The sequence below is a fragment of the Anoplophora glabripennis genome, unplaced genomic scaffold (genome assembly GCF_000390285.2).
Source record: "Anoplophora glabripennis isolate ALB-LARVAE unplaced genomic scaffold, Agla_2.0 scaffold221, whole genome shotgun sequence".
NCBI lineage: Eukaryota > Metazoa > Arthropoda > Insecta > Coleoptera > Cerambycidae > Anoplophora > Anoplophora glabripennis.
In genome coordinates this window covers 51,143-70,607 of record NW_019416984.1, presented here as the reverse complement: position 1 = coordinate 70,607, position 19,465 = coordinate 51,143, and the positions used below count along the sequence as shown (strand labels likewise).

The 19,465-nt window shown below is 32.3% G+C and overlaps 2 protein-coding genes across 4 annotated transcripts in view; one reads left to right on the top strand and one right to left on the bottom strand.

Annotated features, from left to right (window-relative positions):
• Positions 1 to 1,010: 1,010 nt before the first annotated feature.
• On the bottom strand, positions 1,011 to 8,071 carry LOC108905757 (pseudouridylate synthase 7 homolog). Its single transcript, XM_018708766.1, has 7 exons — positions 7,487 to 8,071; positions 6,943 to 7,424; positions 6,680 to 6,883; positions 5,837 to 6,017; positions 5,134 to 5,335; positions 4,898 to 5,049; positions 1,011 to 1,458 (listed from the first exon to the last, which is right to left on the bottom strand). Exons 1-7 carry the CDS (start codon positions 8,007 to 8,009, stop codon positions 1,067 to 1,069), a joined length of 2,136 nt encoding a protein of 711 aa, XP_018564282.1. The 5' UTR covers positions 8,010 to 8,071; the 3' UTR covers positions 1,011 to 1,066.
• A 2,127-nt stretch (positions 8,072 to 10,198) lies between these two features.
• Positions 10,199 to 19,465, top strand: part of LOC108905761 — a 20,227-nt gene continuing 10,960 nt past the window's right edge. Inside the window, exons 1-3 of one of the 3 annotated variants that reach the window (XR_002763129.1) lie at positions 10,199 to 10,305; positions 14,261 to 14,459; positions 14,618 to 14,857. Coding sequence is in view for 2 of the 3 variants with exons in the window: in XM_023455766.1 (XP_023311534.1) it covers positions 10,992 to 11,109; positions 11,163 to 11,806 (762 nt within the window). In the remaining variant the exon portion in view is untranslated. Of the gene's footprint in view, positions 10,306 to 10,518; positions 10,568 to 10,896; positions 11,110 to 11,162; positions 11,908 to 14,260; positions 14,460 to 14,617; positions 14,858 to 19,465 lie in introns of those variants that run through there. The other 2 variants (XM_023455766.1, XM_023455767.1) reach the window with 2 other exon arrangements.

Here is a 19,465-nt window from a genome sequence, read left to right as displayed (position 1 = left end):
GTAAAGAAATCCATGCGATAGACAAGGATGGCTATAGTGAAGACGTTTCATAATCAGAATAGGCACCGCCCATTTCGGGTTAGAACTATTCAGATTATGAAACGTCTTCAATGTAACCATCCTTGTCCATCGCACGGATTTCTATGACTTACTTTATCGCTCTCACGTAACGGCCGATGAACCATGGGGACTTTCCGAACCTGTAAATGTACCGATCTCTTTGTTAATAAACAATTAAAAGTAATGTTTTTTAATTTTTTCTCTAAATCTTGGTGTTGCAGAATGTTGTGTTTTAAGGTAGTTATCGCCTAAATGAACACTCAGTATAATTAATTGTGCACCTGACGATACTTTTGCAAAATTTCAACGCATTTTACCACATTGTTTCCGAGTTATGCTCAATCAAAGTCGACTACGCTTAGCATAGGTTTAATGGCACTGCCTTGAAAAATGTCGTTACAATGAAAACATGTGACTAAATAACCCATTCGAGTAACTGCTCAAATTTTAGGCGCCACTAATTTGTGTGGAAATATGTTTATATGTAATGATCTGGAAAGGTCTGACCGGCTAGGATTAAAAACATTAATATTCAAACTTTTAAGTTTTCCGAAAATTATTATTCACATAAATGAAACGCGTCAATGTCACGCATTGAGGAAATGTTAGTTTGCTCGTGCGCCGACCTACAAAATTTTGAACTGAATCCATTTTAGTTTCAGGTTGCGTTTTTCGTTTTAAAGGATTTACAGTTTTTATGTTTTTACGGAAATCGCCAACATGCAAATAAAGTTTTGCGTTTCAAACAAAATTACTGGACACGTAGCTTCAAATCATTTATGAAAGCTCTGTATGTAGTAATACCGGCTGAAGGACTTAACTTGATGAACATTTTGTGTATCAAATAAAATACATCTATTTGTACTATTTTTCCAAGTCCATGTTTGCTTGATTTAAAAAAAAACTTGTTGGTATGAATATTCCGATTCTGTTTACAAATAAAACCTAAATCAAATCTTTTTTTTTATTACGACAACATCACAATATAAAATTGAAACATCGAAAACTACAAAAGGGAAGTTTCCATCACAATCCGAGTCTGCTCCCTATTCTCCGTCTTTTGTTTTTTAATACCGCTCTCCTCGACCCCGCTGTCACTTTTCCTTTTCTCGGGTGCTTCTACACTCTTGAAAATACTGTTCTTGAATTCTTCATACTTCTCAGTATTAGACAAAAGACTGCCGCTTTGGATCACATCACACGTTTCCGGCTTATGGTCAGTCTCGTTACTGTTCGATGCGATTATGATCTTTTTCACGACTTGGGCATCATGATAGTCGTTCATCCGAGCCTGGGCGCTGCTGGATGTGTCGCATTTCAGGATCTCACGAAGGACCATTGTTGCGTAAGAGGATGGCTCTAAATCGAATTCCATCACCAAGGCTTTATATTTTCCCTCTTAAAAAAAAAAAATAATAATACTGTATAGATGGATGGATCAATTAGGAGTGACAAATCAGGCTCGATTTTTGTGTACAGTGTACAGAACACTGGTTTTAATATATTTCCTATTTGAAAGGTGAAACAATAATTACAAAAAGGTTTACCACAATATCGCGTCCAAGACCAGAAGGGAACTCCCAAATCCCCTCTATGTCTTGAGCATCGAACCCTATAGTACCATTTTTTGCTGTGCCTGTTAGGTCCCTCCTTCCAAGTGGTTGACTTCTACATTGTTTTAATTATTATTATTATTATTATTATTATTATTATTATCAACCACTCAGCAACAGTGGAGTGTGTACAGGAAGTAGCTGTTTGTTGAACTTTATACTAAGGCAACAATTTTGTCAATTAAGACTTTTTATATCATGTTCTAGAAAAAGTGTGTACATAAATTATTATTAAATTTAAAATAATTTTAAATAAAGACTGGGTTGTTGCTCTTTTTATATTTAACTTACAGGGTATTAAAGTTAATATAAAAAAAACCTTTTTCTTCAAATATCCCAAAAAGACCATTTTGATAAAACTCGGCACATTTTTAGTAATAGGTAAGGGGTTTAATTTGATGCATTTTGATTTAATTAATCCAGGTACGTCCCTAAAGAAAAATTTGAGCAGGCCGTTACCGTTTTATTAAGTTTGATATTATTTTTAGATTAATTCAGAATACAATTTTTTTGTCTACTTTGCTTAATTAAAAAGGAATTAAATTCGTTTATCGTTCGTATATATTCGTGACTGAATTTTCTTTTAAATTTCTATTTAGGATGACAGCATAGGGCCGCCCCTGAAATAATTACATCTAAGTAATTGTAAATGCATCAAATTAAGCCATCTACTTATTACTAACAACATGCCTAAGTTTTATCAGAATCGGCCAAGTAATTTTTGAGATATTTGAAAAAAAAATGTTTTTCTATTATCTTTAACACATGTATGTATCTCGAAGACAAAGCCTTAAAGCAGACAAGTTCATATAACTTTTCTTTTTATTTTTACAAGTTTTATCACCTATTTAATTTTCCTGTTTAATTTTGAGAGACACTGCATAAACATATGGGTCCACAAATCAATAGTTAGACATAGAAATATGAAACTTTTGCTAGAAATACAATTTGAAATACAAACTAATCATGAAAAAATCAATGTCAAAAATGTGCCAATTATTTTCTCAAACTTCCTGAATACGTTGTATTTAAAATCGTATATTTTGGAAATAAAATCAAATGAATTATTTTAATGAAACGAGTAGTTCTAAAATTATGTTAGGTTTAATAGGCCAACCAATAGACATTTTTTGGCACAATTAATTATTACAGCAAATTTCATGTATTATACCTTTTGAAAAATAGTTAGTAAATGAAAATCCAAAGGATTCCCAGCAAAGTCGTGAACAATTTTTTCTTTTAACAATAAAAACTGCAAAAACATGACATTCTTTTGGTTTTTTTTATATCTTGAAAAATAATGATGGAATCAATAGGACTTCTGTAGACAATAAAAAAACCTATAAAATGGTTTTTTGTGCGACCCAATTGGTTCATTTTTTATTGAGAAAATCCGGAAAAGCCTCTAAAATAGACCTTTTTTTCAAAAATTTATAGCTCCGTTGTTGAAGTTGGAAATTTGGGTCCTTTTTTGCACAGCATGACGATTTATCAAAAATGGTCCGATTTAAATTCTGAAAACGGCATCTGAAAGTAGACGACAAAATCTCCAACGTATATCTCGGATTTTCGCTTGGGTGATGGGAAATATGCTAAAAACCTTAAAAGTCGCCCGAAACCATGGAAAGTATACTCGAGCCAAAGTCGGGTAGCGGTAGTGGGGAAAGCAGCGAGCAGAGGAGAGTATATGCCGCTGGGCCGCTATTTGGTGATTCAGTAGATTGTCCACGAAAAAGTTAAGTAATCAATTTTTGGTCTTTAAGTTACAGGTCTTCAAAGTTGTCAAAAATAAAATTAATTTAATTAATAACCTCATAACCTTTTTACCGATCGCGTTAAAATTTGGCACATTTATTTCGACTATTATGGCTTATTATTTCTTAAATCTTTAATCAAATCTATATACTGGGTGATAGTTTTCTGCGGTTACTTCTTCCTTTTAGTGGTCAAAACTTTTACAGTAGTCGTATTTTTTTAAAACGGACAGCAATATTGTCATTTTATTCTCGTGTTCCTTTAGGATGCAAACTATGAAGTGTCCGCAGTGTATCAAGACAACTAAATGTAATGTGAAACTAATGTTCACAAAACTTTAAAAAAGCAACTTCTTCAGCCATTTCATTTAAGTCCCACTCAAAGACTTGAAAGGAACGGAGTTGTAAATTTTCATAATTTGCATGTGTGGAGTGATGAGAATCCTAAAGAAACACGACAATAATCGCATTACACCTGATAGCCACAGAAATCAACATCTTGTTTTCATCGCCTACTGTACTCAAAGTTTTAAATCCGTGACACTGCTATGCAAATTGAAACGTACAGACCTGCAAATAATGCAATTTTTCTCAAGAATGGCTTTCTGTAGGCGATTTTCCCAAGAGACAATATTTTTTTTAAATGAAACGACCTTTTCAATGTTGCTGCCCGTTTTAAAAAAATACGACCACTGTAAAAGTTTTGACCGCTAAAAGGGAGAGGCAACCGGAGAAAACTATCACCCACTAAAGCTTTAAGAAATAATACGCCATAATAGTCCAAATAAATGTGCAAAATTTTAACGCAATAGGTAAAAGCGTTATGAAGTTATCAATTAAATTAGTTTTATTTTTGAGACAACTTTGAAGGCTTGTAACTCAAAAACCAAAAGTTTTTTATTAAACTTTTTTTTTCGTAGATGATATTTATTTATCGTCTTGAATATGCAGTCAACCGTTGTTGGTGAAATTTGCGGAAAAATATAGCGTACCTACACCACCGAATTCTACACAAAAATTTAATAAAACATTCGAAATTTCAAAACCCACATAGAATTTAATGATGAGAAAATTTCAAACAAAATTTGCTAATTTAAAAATCAAAATAGGGACGGATAGTCAACCTTGAGACCTCGAAAAATATTCCATTTTTTTATTTTTCACAAAATTAAATTGTCTACATTTTAATATGATCTAAAATTCCAGTTTTCAAATTTCATAATTAATTTTATGAAAATTATCTATTAAAAAAATATATGATCATGGAAAAAAGAATTTTAAATACATAAGTGTTTAAGATATTAAGGTTGACCACCACTATTTAATTTTTTTTGCAAATTTTGTTCGAAAAACTAGAACAAGTTTAATTGTTATGAGCTGCATTAGTTTTGTCTGTCTCCATGGAAAATATGAGTGTGTTGAAGTCAGCTCTTCCTATACAATTAAAACAGAAATAAAAATATTCCTCACCATTAACATCTGCGGGTTCAGGGTCACCCCTTAACTCCTCAAAGTCGGACCTTATTAAATTATCCGTTGGATCATTGTAATGTAGTATCTTCCAAGAAACATTCTTCACACGTCCCAAAATCTTCCTGTAGTTTCCACACAATGTGTACATCCTGAATGGATAGACTTTTATCAACAAATTACAATTTAGAATTATTATTAAAATTCAAGAATAAAGTGAACATCTAAAATCTTACTTTACTTTCTGCCTGGTCATATCTAAGGTGAGGCCGTACTTCTCTAATTCTTCCTTATAATATTGTTTCATGTTTTCTGGATATTTTATATCATACCCAGGTAAAGGCAGTACGATATCATATATCGTGAAATTTTCTATTTCCTCAGCAGAGATCGACTTTACTATTTGTTCACATTTAATGTATTCTTCCCCATTTTTGCCTATAAAAATATTTAAGGTTCGGCAAAATGATTGGAGTATTACTGAATTTAAGTTTAGTTTCTCCAATAAAAATCCTGCCAGATCCAACACTGACTAAGAGATTTATTACTGACGAGTGAAAATGACATCACTTTTTTTTAAATAAAAAACTAAGAAAAACTAACAAATTGAATAGAACATACATAGAAGGTGCAATATATGTCAAAAATTAAAAATATTTTCTTATACAGCTTGTAATTAAAATGCTTTGCCAAATTTTAATTGTGTATTCTACAATACTAATTCAGGAAAAAAAAATTTTTGAGGAAAATGTGACTAGGATTTCTCAAATCTACTCCATTAGTTTAAATTGAGATTTAATATTTTCACATCCAATTCTATTTTATTAAAACAAAATATTACATTTGGATGAGGAAAACGCTCCTCCATTTTTGACATATTTTACGCCATGTATATTTAATGCATCTCAATAAGGTGATATGAACTTTAGGAAAACTTACCGTCAATATTTTCAGGAACTTCAAACGGATCGTCCTCGATTTCATCTTTATTTGCATTTAATAAAATAAAATCACCTTCCACTGGCTTTAATCCGTAGACTTGCAGTCGTTTGGAAACCATCTTATTCCAAACTAAACTTTGGAAAGAATGAATATAAAGCAGCCTCATATTTCTTGGAATCTACAAATTTAGCAACCTATTATGCCTGGTCTAAATCTACAATCAATGGTCACATATGAAACTGCCCGATGGAGAAACAAAACCCATTAATGCAATGTTTTTTGCTTTCTCATGAAGAAAAATTTAAGGGCAAAAGTAGATTGCCTGCATCAGAAAACATTCATTCGGTTTCAGTATTTCAAATAATATATTCCAAAGTAGAGCAGCTATAGGAATTTTTGCAGGCTACATATTTCTCAATTTAAGAAGTAAAAGATGTTTAAGGATGACATCTTCTAAATGGAACCTACATATTTTGAGGGAATTGAACATAAAATTATATATAACATTGGATTTCGATCTTTTAAGAATGATGCTAACTGATTTCTAAATTTTAACTGAAAATGTCTAGGAAAAAGTATTATTTCAAATAGTCAAGGTTATGCAAATTTTAATAATTAATAATTAAAAACGAATGTGTAATTAAAAAAAAAATTATTTTGTATAGCTAATAATTGTATATATAAAATTACAGATAATTCAATTTGCAATAAATCGCCCATGCTGGCAACATTGATAATTTTTATACTTTTTAGTGAGCCAAAACAACAAATAGTTTCCCAAAAGAAAAGTTATCATAACTGAATATATTAAACAGTTTTTAACAAATGATTTCAACTTACATTTTCTAAAGCATTAACAAAATCATTTTCATGTCCTTTTTTTAGACCCTGCAGAAGCCGAGACTCTACGCATTTATTTCTACTATTCTCCAACACTTCATATGCTCTGGTGGCATCTTCAGTTTCGAAATAAATTTTCTTTGCCTTTGATACGTCGTCCAAAGGATCATCAGATGTTTTTGGTTTCAAAATTAGTTGTGCAGCCTGAAATGGATAAAAAATTACCTAATTCAACTATTGTAAGGTATAATTTAATATTTCACCTCTTTCCATTTCCCTAAAAGAAGATTAATTCCAATATCAAATGTAGGCACTTCTTTATCATTCCCAAACCTTTGTAAACCGTAATAGTTAATAAAACCGTTCTCCTCAACGTGCTTCATTGACTGATTTATTAATTCATCATTTCCTGTTACATTTCTTAAAGCAATCCTAAACTTGTTACCTTGTAACTGTCCTAGTTTTAGAGGTACATCTTTAAATGTAAAATTTCCTACTTTTATATTTCTGATGGGTCTTGTTTTCTTCATCAATTTCCATGGTTCCACTTTATGAATACAGAACCACTGAGTAGTTTTTGCTCTTTTGTCTTTTACGCCAGCATATGTGAAATTAGCAGGAGACATTTTCAGACAGTCGCCGATTTTTAAGCAAGCTTCCATGGTGTCTATAGCTTCTTTATATACCAAAAAATATACATATTCTCCTTTATCATCGGGCCACTGAAACCTAATATCACTTTTCTCTGCAAAAATAATTTTGTTTTTATCCTTTTTTTACTATTTATTCTTATTTTTTATCATTTACCTCCTTTAACAAATTTTTTAAACTGCAAATATTTTTTATCATCTATCGTCACTGTAGAAGCAATTACTTTTTGTCCAAAATATTTTTTAATGCATTTATGAATTTCTGTCCTTTCCGTTTTTCCAAAATTATCTGCTCCTAAAGTCACCACTTCAGAATTTTTAGAGCTTACAAGGCTCTTGAGAGCATCCCATTTTTCTTGGGGTATATTTTCTAGAGGAGTAACTGTAATATTATCATAATCCATCTTCTCAACTTTTGAAGTAAAATCTTTAGGAGCACTAGTATTAGTTAATTTAGCTACTGCACCTTCTAAATTAATTTCGTTGACCTGGAAATCTGAAAATCTCGCTTTTATAATACCAGAGAACCCTTCCAAATTACTGATAAATTCTGATATCCCAACCTCAACTTCTATAAGTTGATCTTGATGTATGTATTCTTTTTTTCTTGGTGGGCCTCTATTTTGAAATTTGGACCCCTTATTTCTTTTAGTATAAAATTGTTCACGTCTTGGAGGCATTTTTAACCAGTAACCTAAAAAATCTCTATATATTCGTCAATCGTCATTCGTCTGCGACCATAGAAAATATGGTACTAACGACTAACGAGTAACGTTAGTACTATATTTTCTGTGGTCTGCGACATACATAGACCTATACAGGCATAGATTAAGTACAGTACAAATCATATATTTGGTTTTATACAAGGATATTTATAATTATAAATATCCTTGGGTTTTATAAATACATATATGGTACAAATATACAGGGCCGGAAAGTCCCCATGGTTCATCGGCCGTTACGTGGAGCGATAAAGTAAGTCATAGAAATCCGTGCGATAGAGAAAGATGGCTATAATGAAGGCGTTTAATAGTCACCGCCCATTTCGCCCTTCCACAAATAAGAAGTGGATTTTATCGGTACAACATAGTTTAAGCATAAGCACGTATAAGCACAAAGCACATATTATATGTGGTATAAGAAGGAAGATAGTAAGGACAGCGGGCTATGGCGGGCTATTTTAAGAATGAAATCCGGGAACCGAGAAATTTGACCTTGCTGTTTTAAGTGAAGATAGCATCACTCTATTTCAGAGTGATGCTAGTATCACATTACTGTGCAGATTCTACCAGCGTACAAATATCAGTGTACGCTGATTCTACTGATTCTAGTCAACGTTTATATCTCTGTAATCGTGTAATCTATGGTTTATAGGTCTCTTTATAAACATAAAGGGATTTTTGGCGAGAAAACCGTTAACCCGGTTAACTATAGTTTGTTGAGGTTTGACGTTTTGGCGAGAAATGTAGTTAACCCGGTTTGGCAGAGTTTGCCTAACCATCAAACCGGACTTGTGGGTTGGTTTGGATATTAAGTTAATATTTCTATCTTTGTTTATTTATTTTCTGTTTCGTACCATCGTACCTAGTCACTACTTCGTTTTTTTAGAGGTTTGGATAGGTATAAGTTGTAAATAAAAAAAATTGATAATGGATTAACTTTGCAAAAAATACAAAGTAAATATTTAAAATTGATAATAAAAAAATAGTAATCGAGGATCCAAATAACTTTAATCGTAGATATGCATATTCTATATTGTACTGTATAGATCTTTATTAACTTCCTTTTTGACGATACATTTACGTGGGAATAGATATTTGTGAAAAGGTAAACCCATTTTGATTTAATAACCATCTATACATTAACGTTATTTCATGGATGTGCATTTCAGATTAGGAATAACAATTATAGTATATAAGAAATAATCAAACAACTTGAGCTACGAGCACTATCATAGATTATAGGTTACGATTTTATTATTGATTAGATATCCAAACCAAAAGAATTTTTGCGAGTTCTGTCAAATGTTAACTCANATATTAATATTTTTTAGGTTAGCTTGGTTTGACGTTTGACTTTTTTACCGCTCGGCGCTCACCGTTCTTGGTTCCTTTCAACCAATCAAAACCCGTAAAGTAAACGCATGCGTATGAATACGCTGGTACGTCGCCCCACTTTTCGGCTTCAAGTCAATTGCAAAATGATCAGTATAGGATAGAAGTATGTGGTTATTCCAGCCGCAGCATTAGGGTTCGCTGCACGAGCTCATCCCTTCTATAAGCAGGGTTGCCGTTTTGCCAGTAATTACTGGCATTTGCCAGGAATAAAGAGTCCTGCCAGTAAATTTGCCAGGATTGACTTAACGTCAGAAATTTGCCAGGGGAGCAACATTTTCAGGGATGTCGATTTGCAAATAACCCCCAACATTTGCATTATTGCATTTGTTATTAAAAGATCATAAATAAGCATCACAGAGCACAGAGATTACTTTAATCAGTTTTAAGAATTTCGATTCACGATATCACCGCTAGATGACGATGTATCATGCTTCTTTACTATTATATTTTGTCACACTTGGCACTCGGCAGCGATCCTTGTTTAATGTTTAATATTACAGGTTACAGAGTGATAGTGATAGCTATTTATACACTGACGGGATACGACGGTTAAGACAAAGGTAATAATCACCAAAATAATAGATTAAACTATTAAATTGCCAGGAATTGCAAGTAATAATATAATTAAGTTTTGCCAGGAAATGTCAGGAATGCAATCAAGTTTCGTCAGTAATTTCGTGTCGACCTAGTGGCAACCCTGAAATTATTATTTCTTTTTTATTTTTATATAAACAAAGATATAGCAGCGGCCATCCATAATAATAGTTTTCAAGTGTAAAAGTAAATGTAACAATGTTAATAAACCAAATATTTACCATTCACAGATCGTGCCACAAATGACGTTTTTAAATTTAAACAAGTACGTATGATTTTGAAAATGGTGGATTTATTAATAATAAATGTTATAAATAATAGCAACAGCCAATTATATGTATTTCTTTTTAGAGAATAAGTAATTCTCACTTATGGTCAGCAATTTATAAAATATTTGTTGCATTTCATGTATAATTGCAAAATTTTTGACATCCTTTTAGAATTTTTGGTTAAGATTCAATTTCATAAACATGCTACATTAAATTAAAAGGGGCATTAAGTTATTGTTATAACAATTTGTTTTGAAGGTAAATAACAATTTATTTTATGAATTAAAAGTGATGTAAACCTATGTATATTAAAATATCTACTTATTATCCAATTTGTACGCCGACTGTTTTTCAAAAGAGGTTATGTTATGGCATCTGTATTATCTATGATAGCATTGTTTGTTTGATGGATTAATAATTAATTAATGGGCGAGTTCGGCATTGGTGTCAGAGCGCCAAATTTAATAATGTACGTTCGGCATTCCACTCTCTGAGAGCTTTGACTAGAATCTGACGTGTTCGGCTTTATGTTCAAAGATAAAATTGAGATCCTCAATTCGCTCAGATTATAAATAGCGATTTTTCAGATATTTACGTCATCCTTGTTTGGAGGTTATGTCGTTATTAGTACATACGAGTAAAAACAATAAGTCAGGGCTCCAGCCAGAGCCGTAAAGAAAATATGAGTAACGTTATGTATAAATGTTTCTTTTGCAATTTTGTTAGTGATAATTATTCTGTAATATCGGAACATTTGGAGAGTAATCATAATGTACCAGAAGAACCGCAGTGCCAAACTCGTAAGTACCTACTTATAAGGTTAGTATTGTTTTCTAAAAACCTTTTTTTGTAGTGAAAAACATTCAAATACAGCCTGAGGATAGCTCTGTAGATGAAAGTCTTAAACCCTTACCAAACAATACTGAACAAGAATCAGACACAGAGTTCCAGAAAAATGATTTCATAAGATGGTCTCCCCAAGATACCCTGCTTTTAATTCGGTTGGTGGAAGCTAACTATGACAAATTTAATTCACAGCTTAAAAAAAATGTCTGGAGGTCAATTTCTAATGAACTGTCCAAGACAACAGGAAAAAAATTTGATGGCAGTCAGTGTGATTCCAAATGGAAAAGTTTAAAACTTATGTATAAGAAAATTTTAGATCATAATATGAAACACACTGGAAATGATAGAAAGGACTGGGAATACTTTGAAGCAATCCACACATTTCTGTTTAAAAAACCAGAGATAAATCCAGCAGCTACATGCAGTAGTTCATCTGGATTAAAAATCACTGAAAACACGGAATTGAAGGAAAATAAAAGACCAACAGATGTTGATACTTTTGAGTCTACTTTTAAGAGAAAAAGGACACAAGTAAGTAGTGGCAATTCAACGGCAGAGAAGAGGCACCAGGAGAGAATGGTGCGACAGGATCAATTCCTAGGTTTATTTAAGGAACTAGTGGAAGCAATAAGAAAAGATAAAAATGATTAAGGAGAATCATAGACTTAGATATATGAAAATACATGTTTTCCGTTTTAAATAAAAATTTTGTGTAGCTGTCATTTTATTTTAATAACGGGTGTCAGGCTCACAGAGGCTGCATAAATTATGTTGACTATAATAGGTTTTATCAAATGTAGTTACAAAATGAGTTAAGTTTATAATACAATTTACGAGTTGAATAAAGTTATTTGCTTAAAAGTTCTTTTTTATATTAAGATTTAATAGATATAAAAAATTAGGAAATATTTTTGTAGGGTTCCTATGTACAAAAATAAATTTTTCTAATTTATAAATTGAAAGTGACTTCCAAACCTTTTGACTTAGAAATCTATTTTAAAAAATCATACTCGAGATCAAAATTAGAAAAAATACTGTATGAAACAAGGGAAGTACTATTTTGCGAAACTCGCTATGCTTGTTACACAAAATAGTATTTTTCCCAACTGGTTACATAAATAGCTATTAGTGGCACTTATAGGAATTATATGAAAATAAGCTGTTCAAGATTTTAATTAAAAAACATGTTTAACAAAATATTTCAAAACCGATTAAAGATGACGCGCGATTCTGTCACGTTTCATTCTAGCAGCCGCTTCCTCGGGATAATTTTGATAATCTTCATCATTCATTACACGTTCTTCCAAAACTTCATTTTCCAAATTAACATAATCCTGATTAACATCTTTGTTAAGTATACATATGTTGTGTAATATGCAGGTACTTATTATAATCAATGGTATTAATTCTACTCTTATTGTTTCTAACAATTTTAGCCTTCTAAATCTACCCTTTAGAAGTGCAAATGATTGTTCTATGGCTACCCTTGAGGTAGAGTGTGCTTTATTATACAATATTTGTTGCCTGGTTAAATGACCATTATCTTTAAATGGTACCATTATCTTACATGTCAATTTATATGCGGCATCTCCTAACAAATGTCCTTGTTGAGGAAAGTTAAGATTTGCGAGTCTTTCTGATAAATCAGACCTTCTAAAAAGCATCCAATCGTGAATCGAACCGGCTTCACCAGCATAACAATCAATAAATTTCATACTAGTATCACAAACACACTGCAAGAGTACAGAATGAAATCCCTTGCGATTAATATATGAACCTTGTTCATTTCGTGGTGCCTTAATTGGTATATGAGATGCATCTATAAGTCCAACAATTCCTAAAAAATTTTGCAGTGTAGTTTATTAATGTTAATATTCTACTTGGTATCTACTACCTGGAAAATTTGCCTTTCGTCGAAACATGTTCATATTTCTGATAGCTTGCCTTTCATTTGGCCAACTGATAATTAAGAAAATTCGATTTATTTTGACTAACTTTAAACATGTTCTGTAAAATGCTGACCAAGCAGATGATTTACTGATCCCAAATCTATCAGCTACAGACCTAAAACAAAAAGTTTTCCAATGTTCAGTGAAAAGTACACAATTTCGACAAACCTTTTTAATTACATATTCAATTTTTCATTACTTACCGGAAACTTTCCAAATTGGCCAAGTACCAAATTGTAAGTAAAACTTGTTTCTCAAAACTTAATTCTGGATTGCCACTTTGGCATTTTCGGGATGTAACAACTGACAGCTTCAGTAAGAGGTTTTCAAAAGTATTAGGATGCATTCTAAAATGAAACTTAAACTGATGGTCTCTCATCCGCGGAATTATTTCTTCCGAATATAAATCAACCTTTTCTAAAATTTCTATTTCTTCTTCACTATCAGGTTCAAAAAATATTTCATGGCCAATAGCAATGCCTATAATTCCTACGTTAATAGCACAATCGGCCATTGAAACATGTAAACAAAACTAGTCAACAGAGTCAACTGCGTTCGGCAAATTTCTGAGAAGAAAAGCGTTGAAAAAGTCATGTGACCAATAATCTGCTGACTCTGCACTATCAATTGATAACAATGCCGAACTTACCCAATATTAATACTACAGAATTTAATAATTCTATACTGTGATACTGTGCCATGGGTAATACTACGATGACCATATTTTTTGACTACAATAACAATAGTAAACTCAAACATATAGTATAGAATGAATTCTAAAACTTCATTTAGTANAAACCAAAAGAATTTTTGCGAGTTCTGTCAAATGTTAACTCAAACTCTTAACACAATCAAACTCGAGCTAACCGGGTTTGATGCGGTTTGGCTCGCCAAAAAACTTATAGTCTAAAACTTCATTTAATAAGTAATTTTGGCAGATGTTTATCAAAAAAAAGGAATACTTTTAGCATTTTAATAATAATTATTATTTATGGTATTTGTTTCTAACATTTTCAAATGTTGACAAAATTAAATGTGATAAAAAATTTGACTGATTTTTTTAATTCTTCATCATTACTTTGGCAAGTAGTTAGTATTCAGTGACAAAATCCATACATTTTTTTAATGCAAACCCTATATATGTTTGTCTTTTTAGGTTTTATCAAATTTATGAGGATATGAGGAAAACTTCACGGACACAAGGGGAAAGCTACACAATACAATGTTTACAATCCTTGGATGTTTGTCATATCAGCAATACATTGTCTGAAAAATTTAGTACAGTAACTGGAAATTTTGCCAAAATTTGGTGGTACGCATAGTAATAACCTGGAAACTGGTTCAAGATCTACAGAGTAAGCATAGTATTTCCTTGCTTTATATATTTTCGAAAAATGTCTTATTGCAAGTATGAATTTACTCATAGAAATTGTGCGTTTAGGATTTGAATTTGAAATTCTGACTTCAAGTAGGAAGTTTGAAAAAAATTAATTGAGAAATTTTTATTTCGTAGCCGTTACTAGCCGTCAGACAGTTTCGTAATGACTCCTAGGCTTAGAGAGGAGAAAGGTGCCAACACCTCATCTAGCATTCCATTCAAGTCGTACAGCTGAAGGCGCCATTCGTACAGACCCACATGGGCTTTCGGAGTTTCTGCAAGCCATCTTGAAAGAGGTTCTCTCACTGGCTGCGATGCAGACAGGGATGGCAATACATCATGTCGTTTGTTGAGCATATCAAGAAAAAGGTGATGGTAGGAAATATTTATTTTAACTTAAAAATTTACATTGAGCTACCACTTACGACACTATGGTAGATGTACAGGGTGTCCCTCCCTAAAAAGGATGGACAACGCTTGACCACAGGTTCCTTGGATGAAAATAAGACTATTTAGCCTAACTTACCTATATACAAAAGTGCACGCCTACTGAGATATAGCCTTCTAAATATAGAATAGATAACCTATTTTTTTCAAATAATTTGAAAACTATTTTTCTTAGAAACTTCAAATTTGGTACACTTATTTTTTTATATAAGGGCAAGGTAAATATAGAATTTGGAGAGAATACATATACAGGATGTTCTATTTCTAGTGCCTGTGCGCCACTGGCTATCCCGTAACTTTTTTGTGTGTATGCCAATGACGACAGAATTTATATTTTTAAAAATAAGCACTATTTTAGAAGATTTTTTTGCTCTTACAAAATTTCGATATCGTTTATGGATTTCGAGTAAAATTCGCATTTTTTATACATTAAATATAGGCAAAAATTCCGATTTATAAAAAATAATTTATAACTGCAGCCTCAAAGCAGGGAATAATAATGAAAAAACGTCACATTAAAAAAAATAACTACACATTTTTGGTATTAGTATTATCAATCAATAAAATAAAAATCAACACTAATATTTTAAATAAACAATATCAACTAATAATGTAAGAAAGTCAACATTAACATTTTAAATAAACTGATATTTGTAATCACATTAAAATAATATTACAGTAAATGCTCAAAGTTACTTTCTTGTTCTTAAACGCAAACATTAGTTCTTCGAAAATTAGAAATTATCCAATAATTGTGCATTACCTCTCATAACATTAATTTCATGTTGTATTCTTTCCCATATTCGTTTTTTGTATTTACTGAAAAGTTATTTTAAACTGTGGTCCTCAACGCTCCCCAAATGAAATAATCACATGGGTTTAGATCCGGGGATCGAGGTGGCCATTTTAAAGGGGCATTATTTCCTCTACCTATCCACCTGTTAAACCTTTAATAACCTGTAATACCTACCTGTACCCTGTAATACTTGTAATCTGTAATAACTGGTCTTTTAATACTCTATTAAAGGAACTTTTTGAAAGCCAACCTCTGCCGCTAACGCCTTTTATTTACTTGAGGAATTTCTTCGACCCTTTCCCAAATTTGTTCCTCCAGCTGAATAATTCCGGCCATACATTATCCACGATTTAATAAAAAAGAAGCAAATGATAAGAAAAAATTAGCTTAATCTTGAATATCGTATTTCTTTAATTGGAGAAGTTCCAAGAAGTTGGTAAAAAACGTCCTGTTTCCCGAAGGCCTCTCCCGCATTAGCAAATGTTTTGTGATTTGGAGTTCTTCGATTAGGAAATCTTCCTTCACAATAACCCAAAACTATTAACATATCAGTTTGTTCAGCAAAAATATGAATTGCAATAAAAAACAAAGTAAGCTAAAATTGAATCACAGCTAGCTTGACACAGAACCTTTTAATTATTGTTATGAATTTGTTTCTCTGTTATATAGCACTTCGTACTAGAATGTTCTATTTATCTTAAACTGATTTTATATTATTTACACGGCGTCCTGGGTAAGTGGCGACAAACGGCCGGTGCGACCGGAACGGCCGAAGCAGTGATTTTCAAAATTAGAGCATCATAGGTTCTGTCCTATGTACGAGGTACCGCCGGGCACAAGCGGCTTGTGCGGTTTTCATGCGGACAACGCGACCAAATTATTTGATAATTCCGCCTCTGCCGCTTCAGTTTACATTTTTAAATCTTAAAAATTATATGAGAATTATATAATCGACTATTCGAGAAAATGGACCTGCACTCTTAACAGAAATAGACGTTAGCATCACGTCGGCCATTTCAACCGCGTCGAACGCGCCGGCCACACCGGCCGTTTGTCGCCGCTCACCCAGGACGCCGTGTAAATGTGTAAAAAATGCCAATTTTACTCGAAATCAATAAACGATATCAAAATTTTGTAAGAGGCAAAGAATCTTCTAAAATAGTGCTTATTTTTAAAAATATAAATTCTGTCATCATTGGCGTACATACAAAAAAGTTATGGGATAGCCAGTGGTGCACAGGCACTAGAAATAGAACATCCTGTATATGTATTCTCACCAAATTCTTACATTGCCCTTATATAAAAAAATATGTGTACCAAATTTGAAGTTTCTAAGAAAAACAGTGTTCAAATTATTTGAAAAAAACTAGGTTATCTGTTCTATATTTGGAACGCTGTATCTCAGTAGCCATGCACTTTTGTATATAGGTAAGTTAGGCTAAATAGTCTTGTTTTGATCCAAGGAGCCTGTGGTCAAGCTTTGTCCATCCTTTCCAGGGACATCCTGTATAATTGATAATCGGGTTTATTTTCGTCCAAGGTGTCACATTCATTTCAGGGCACCCTATACCATTCCTAAGGCTTTTGTTGTTTCAGGATGTAGTTTTTAGTAGATTTTATAGAAAAACTGCGATAAAATGGTAGAAACTGTTATTTATGTATTAATTCATATTTAGACAAACTGTGCAATAAAAACTACAAAAATGAATTTGAACAAAATCCTACCATCCCCCACGTGTTCAGAGAACCTGGAACCTGGATGCGTTACGGGTGGACCACCTCTAACACNAAATCAGATATCTCTTTCAGTTTTTCGACTCCGACATACAGGGCGATAAAATATTTAAAAATTACTATTTTTTGTAATTTCGGATTTGCCTTAGATCTGTGACAGATTTAAGAAAATATTGAGGGATACTTTTCGCCAAAAACTAAAAGCTGCATAAAAAAATTTGAATGACTTAAGTATTTGTGTAAGGACCTACTATTTTTTTTTATTAAATGCGACGATGAATGTGTGTCTGCAAGGTAGCAAGCAAAAAAATTAAGATATTACACGAAAAATAAAGTTGAAATAATATATAATAGTTAAAGTGATGATAAAAGTAAAATAATGTAATTTTAATAAAAATTAAATATTTCCGAGACTATTTTGCTTCTAAGGCGAAAATTAATATAATATTCGTGTTTATCTCTTCAAGCTACCCCAGATTAAGTACAAAATGGTTTTTGTATGTTGCCCACAAGCCGAGATGTCAAAGATTTTGCAAGCGCGAGCCATTTAAAATGTATGTCATTAGTTTTCAGAGCTATCGCGCGATTGTTTCTTGCAATTTTTTTTTGTCCATGTTCGCCATTTTGGATCGAGTTTAAAGAAGAAAAGACTCAATTTAATGTAATTTCCTATACGGTCATATTTATTTATTTTTTTTCAGGTAATAATTTCTGTAAGCAATTCTACAGGGTGACCCATTAAGAATGGAAACAATCGCGTACAAAAGTTGTTTATGGACCGATTTGAACTGTTTTTTTTTTAAGATAGACCTCCGAAAGCTCTATCTTGATGCAAAATTTGAAGACGAAATTTTGATTTTCAAGGCCTACTACGAATTTGTGAAAAATAGCAAAATTTTGTTAGCGATTTTTTTATAAAAAATCTGACTACACCACTTGATTTAGGAACCCCCCAAATGCATTTGTACCAATTTTTGCAAAAAAAGTTTGCCCGTAAAAAACTTATGACAATATCGGCATCACCAGTGTTTGCCGTTGTCGGTGAACCTATTCTTTTATAAAAATCGAATAAAAACCCATAGGGAAACAAAATTAAATAACAAACACTGGTTTAATAATTATTAATAAGAATCATAAAAACCAGTATACACAAAATAAACAACAATTACTCTAATATAAACAACAATTGATAAAAAATGTACCTAATGATTAAAAAATTACATTTTTAAAAATGAAAAAGGAGTCTGTCAAATTGATGTACACTAATAACGTCATTAAATTTAAATTTTTGTAGCTTCCACTAATCCTCCGTTTAATTCTTTACATTTTTCATAACGTTTTTTTATATTTTTTACATTTCGTAATTGATGCGTGTTAATCTCCTCACACGCTCCCTTATTCTAGTGCACAATACCTACCGGTTAATAGGCTGTGTCTTATAAACCATGGACTTAATAAAGCCCCACAGAAAAATATCAAGTGGGGTAAGGTCCGGAGATCGGAGTGGCCAATGAATTAATCGACTGTTTTGACCTATCCAATGATTGGGGAAATTCTCGTTAAGCCACTCCCTGACTTGTCTCGCATTGTGTATTGGACATCCATCCAACTGAAAATGTAGATTTACTCTTTCTTGTAATGGAAGATTATCGACTATTAAAAAATTCGTTCTGAAGGAAATGTAGAAATTGTTTGTCTTTCATATTCCCTTCAAAGAGGAACGGACCAATGACTCTCTCGTTAAGTATCCCACACCAAACGTTAACTTTCTGACTATATCGTCTTCGGCAATTAATTATCCACTCTGGATTTTCTGAAACCCAACACCGCGAGTTCTGTGATGATACAATTCCATTAGTCGTGAATGTGGCCTCATCGCTGAATAAGATATTTTTTAAAAGAAATCGGTAATTGAGATATTGTCCCTGTGCCCAGAGACAAAACTCCATTCGTTTCTCATTATCGCCTGGTTCCAGAGTGTGAAGAAACTTAGGTTTATAGGGTTT

Excerpts from the sequence above, each read along its gene's own strand:
- LOC108905757 (XM_018708766.1), bottom strand. The coding sequence starts at position 8,009 with ATGCCTCCAAGACGTGAACAATTTTATACTAAAAGAAATAAGGGGTCC. Across the intron at positions 7,425-7,486 it reads TAAAAAATTTGTTAAAGGAG|AGAAAAGTGATATTAGGTTT; the intron begins GTAAATGATAAA and ends TTATTTTTGCAG. Across the intron at positions 6,884-6,942 it reads TTTTAGGGAAATGGAAAGAG|GCTGCACAACTAATTTTGAA; the intron begins GTGAAATATTAA and ends TATCCATTTCAG.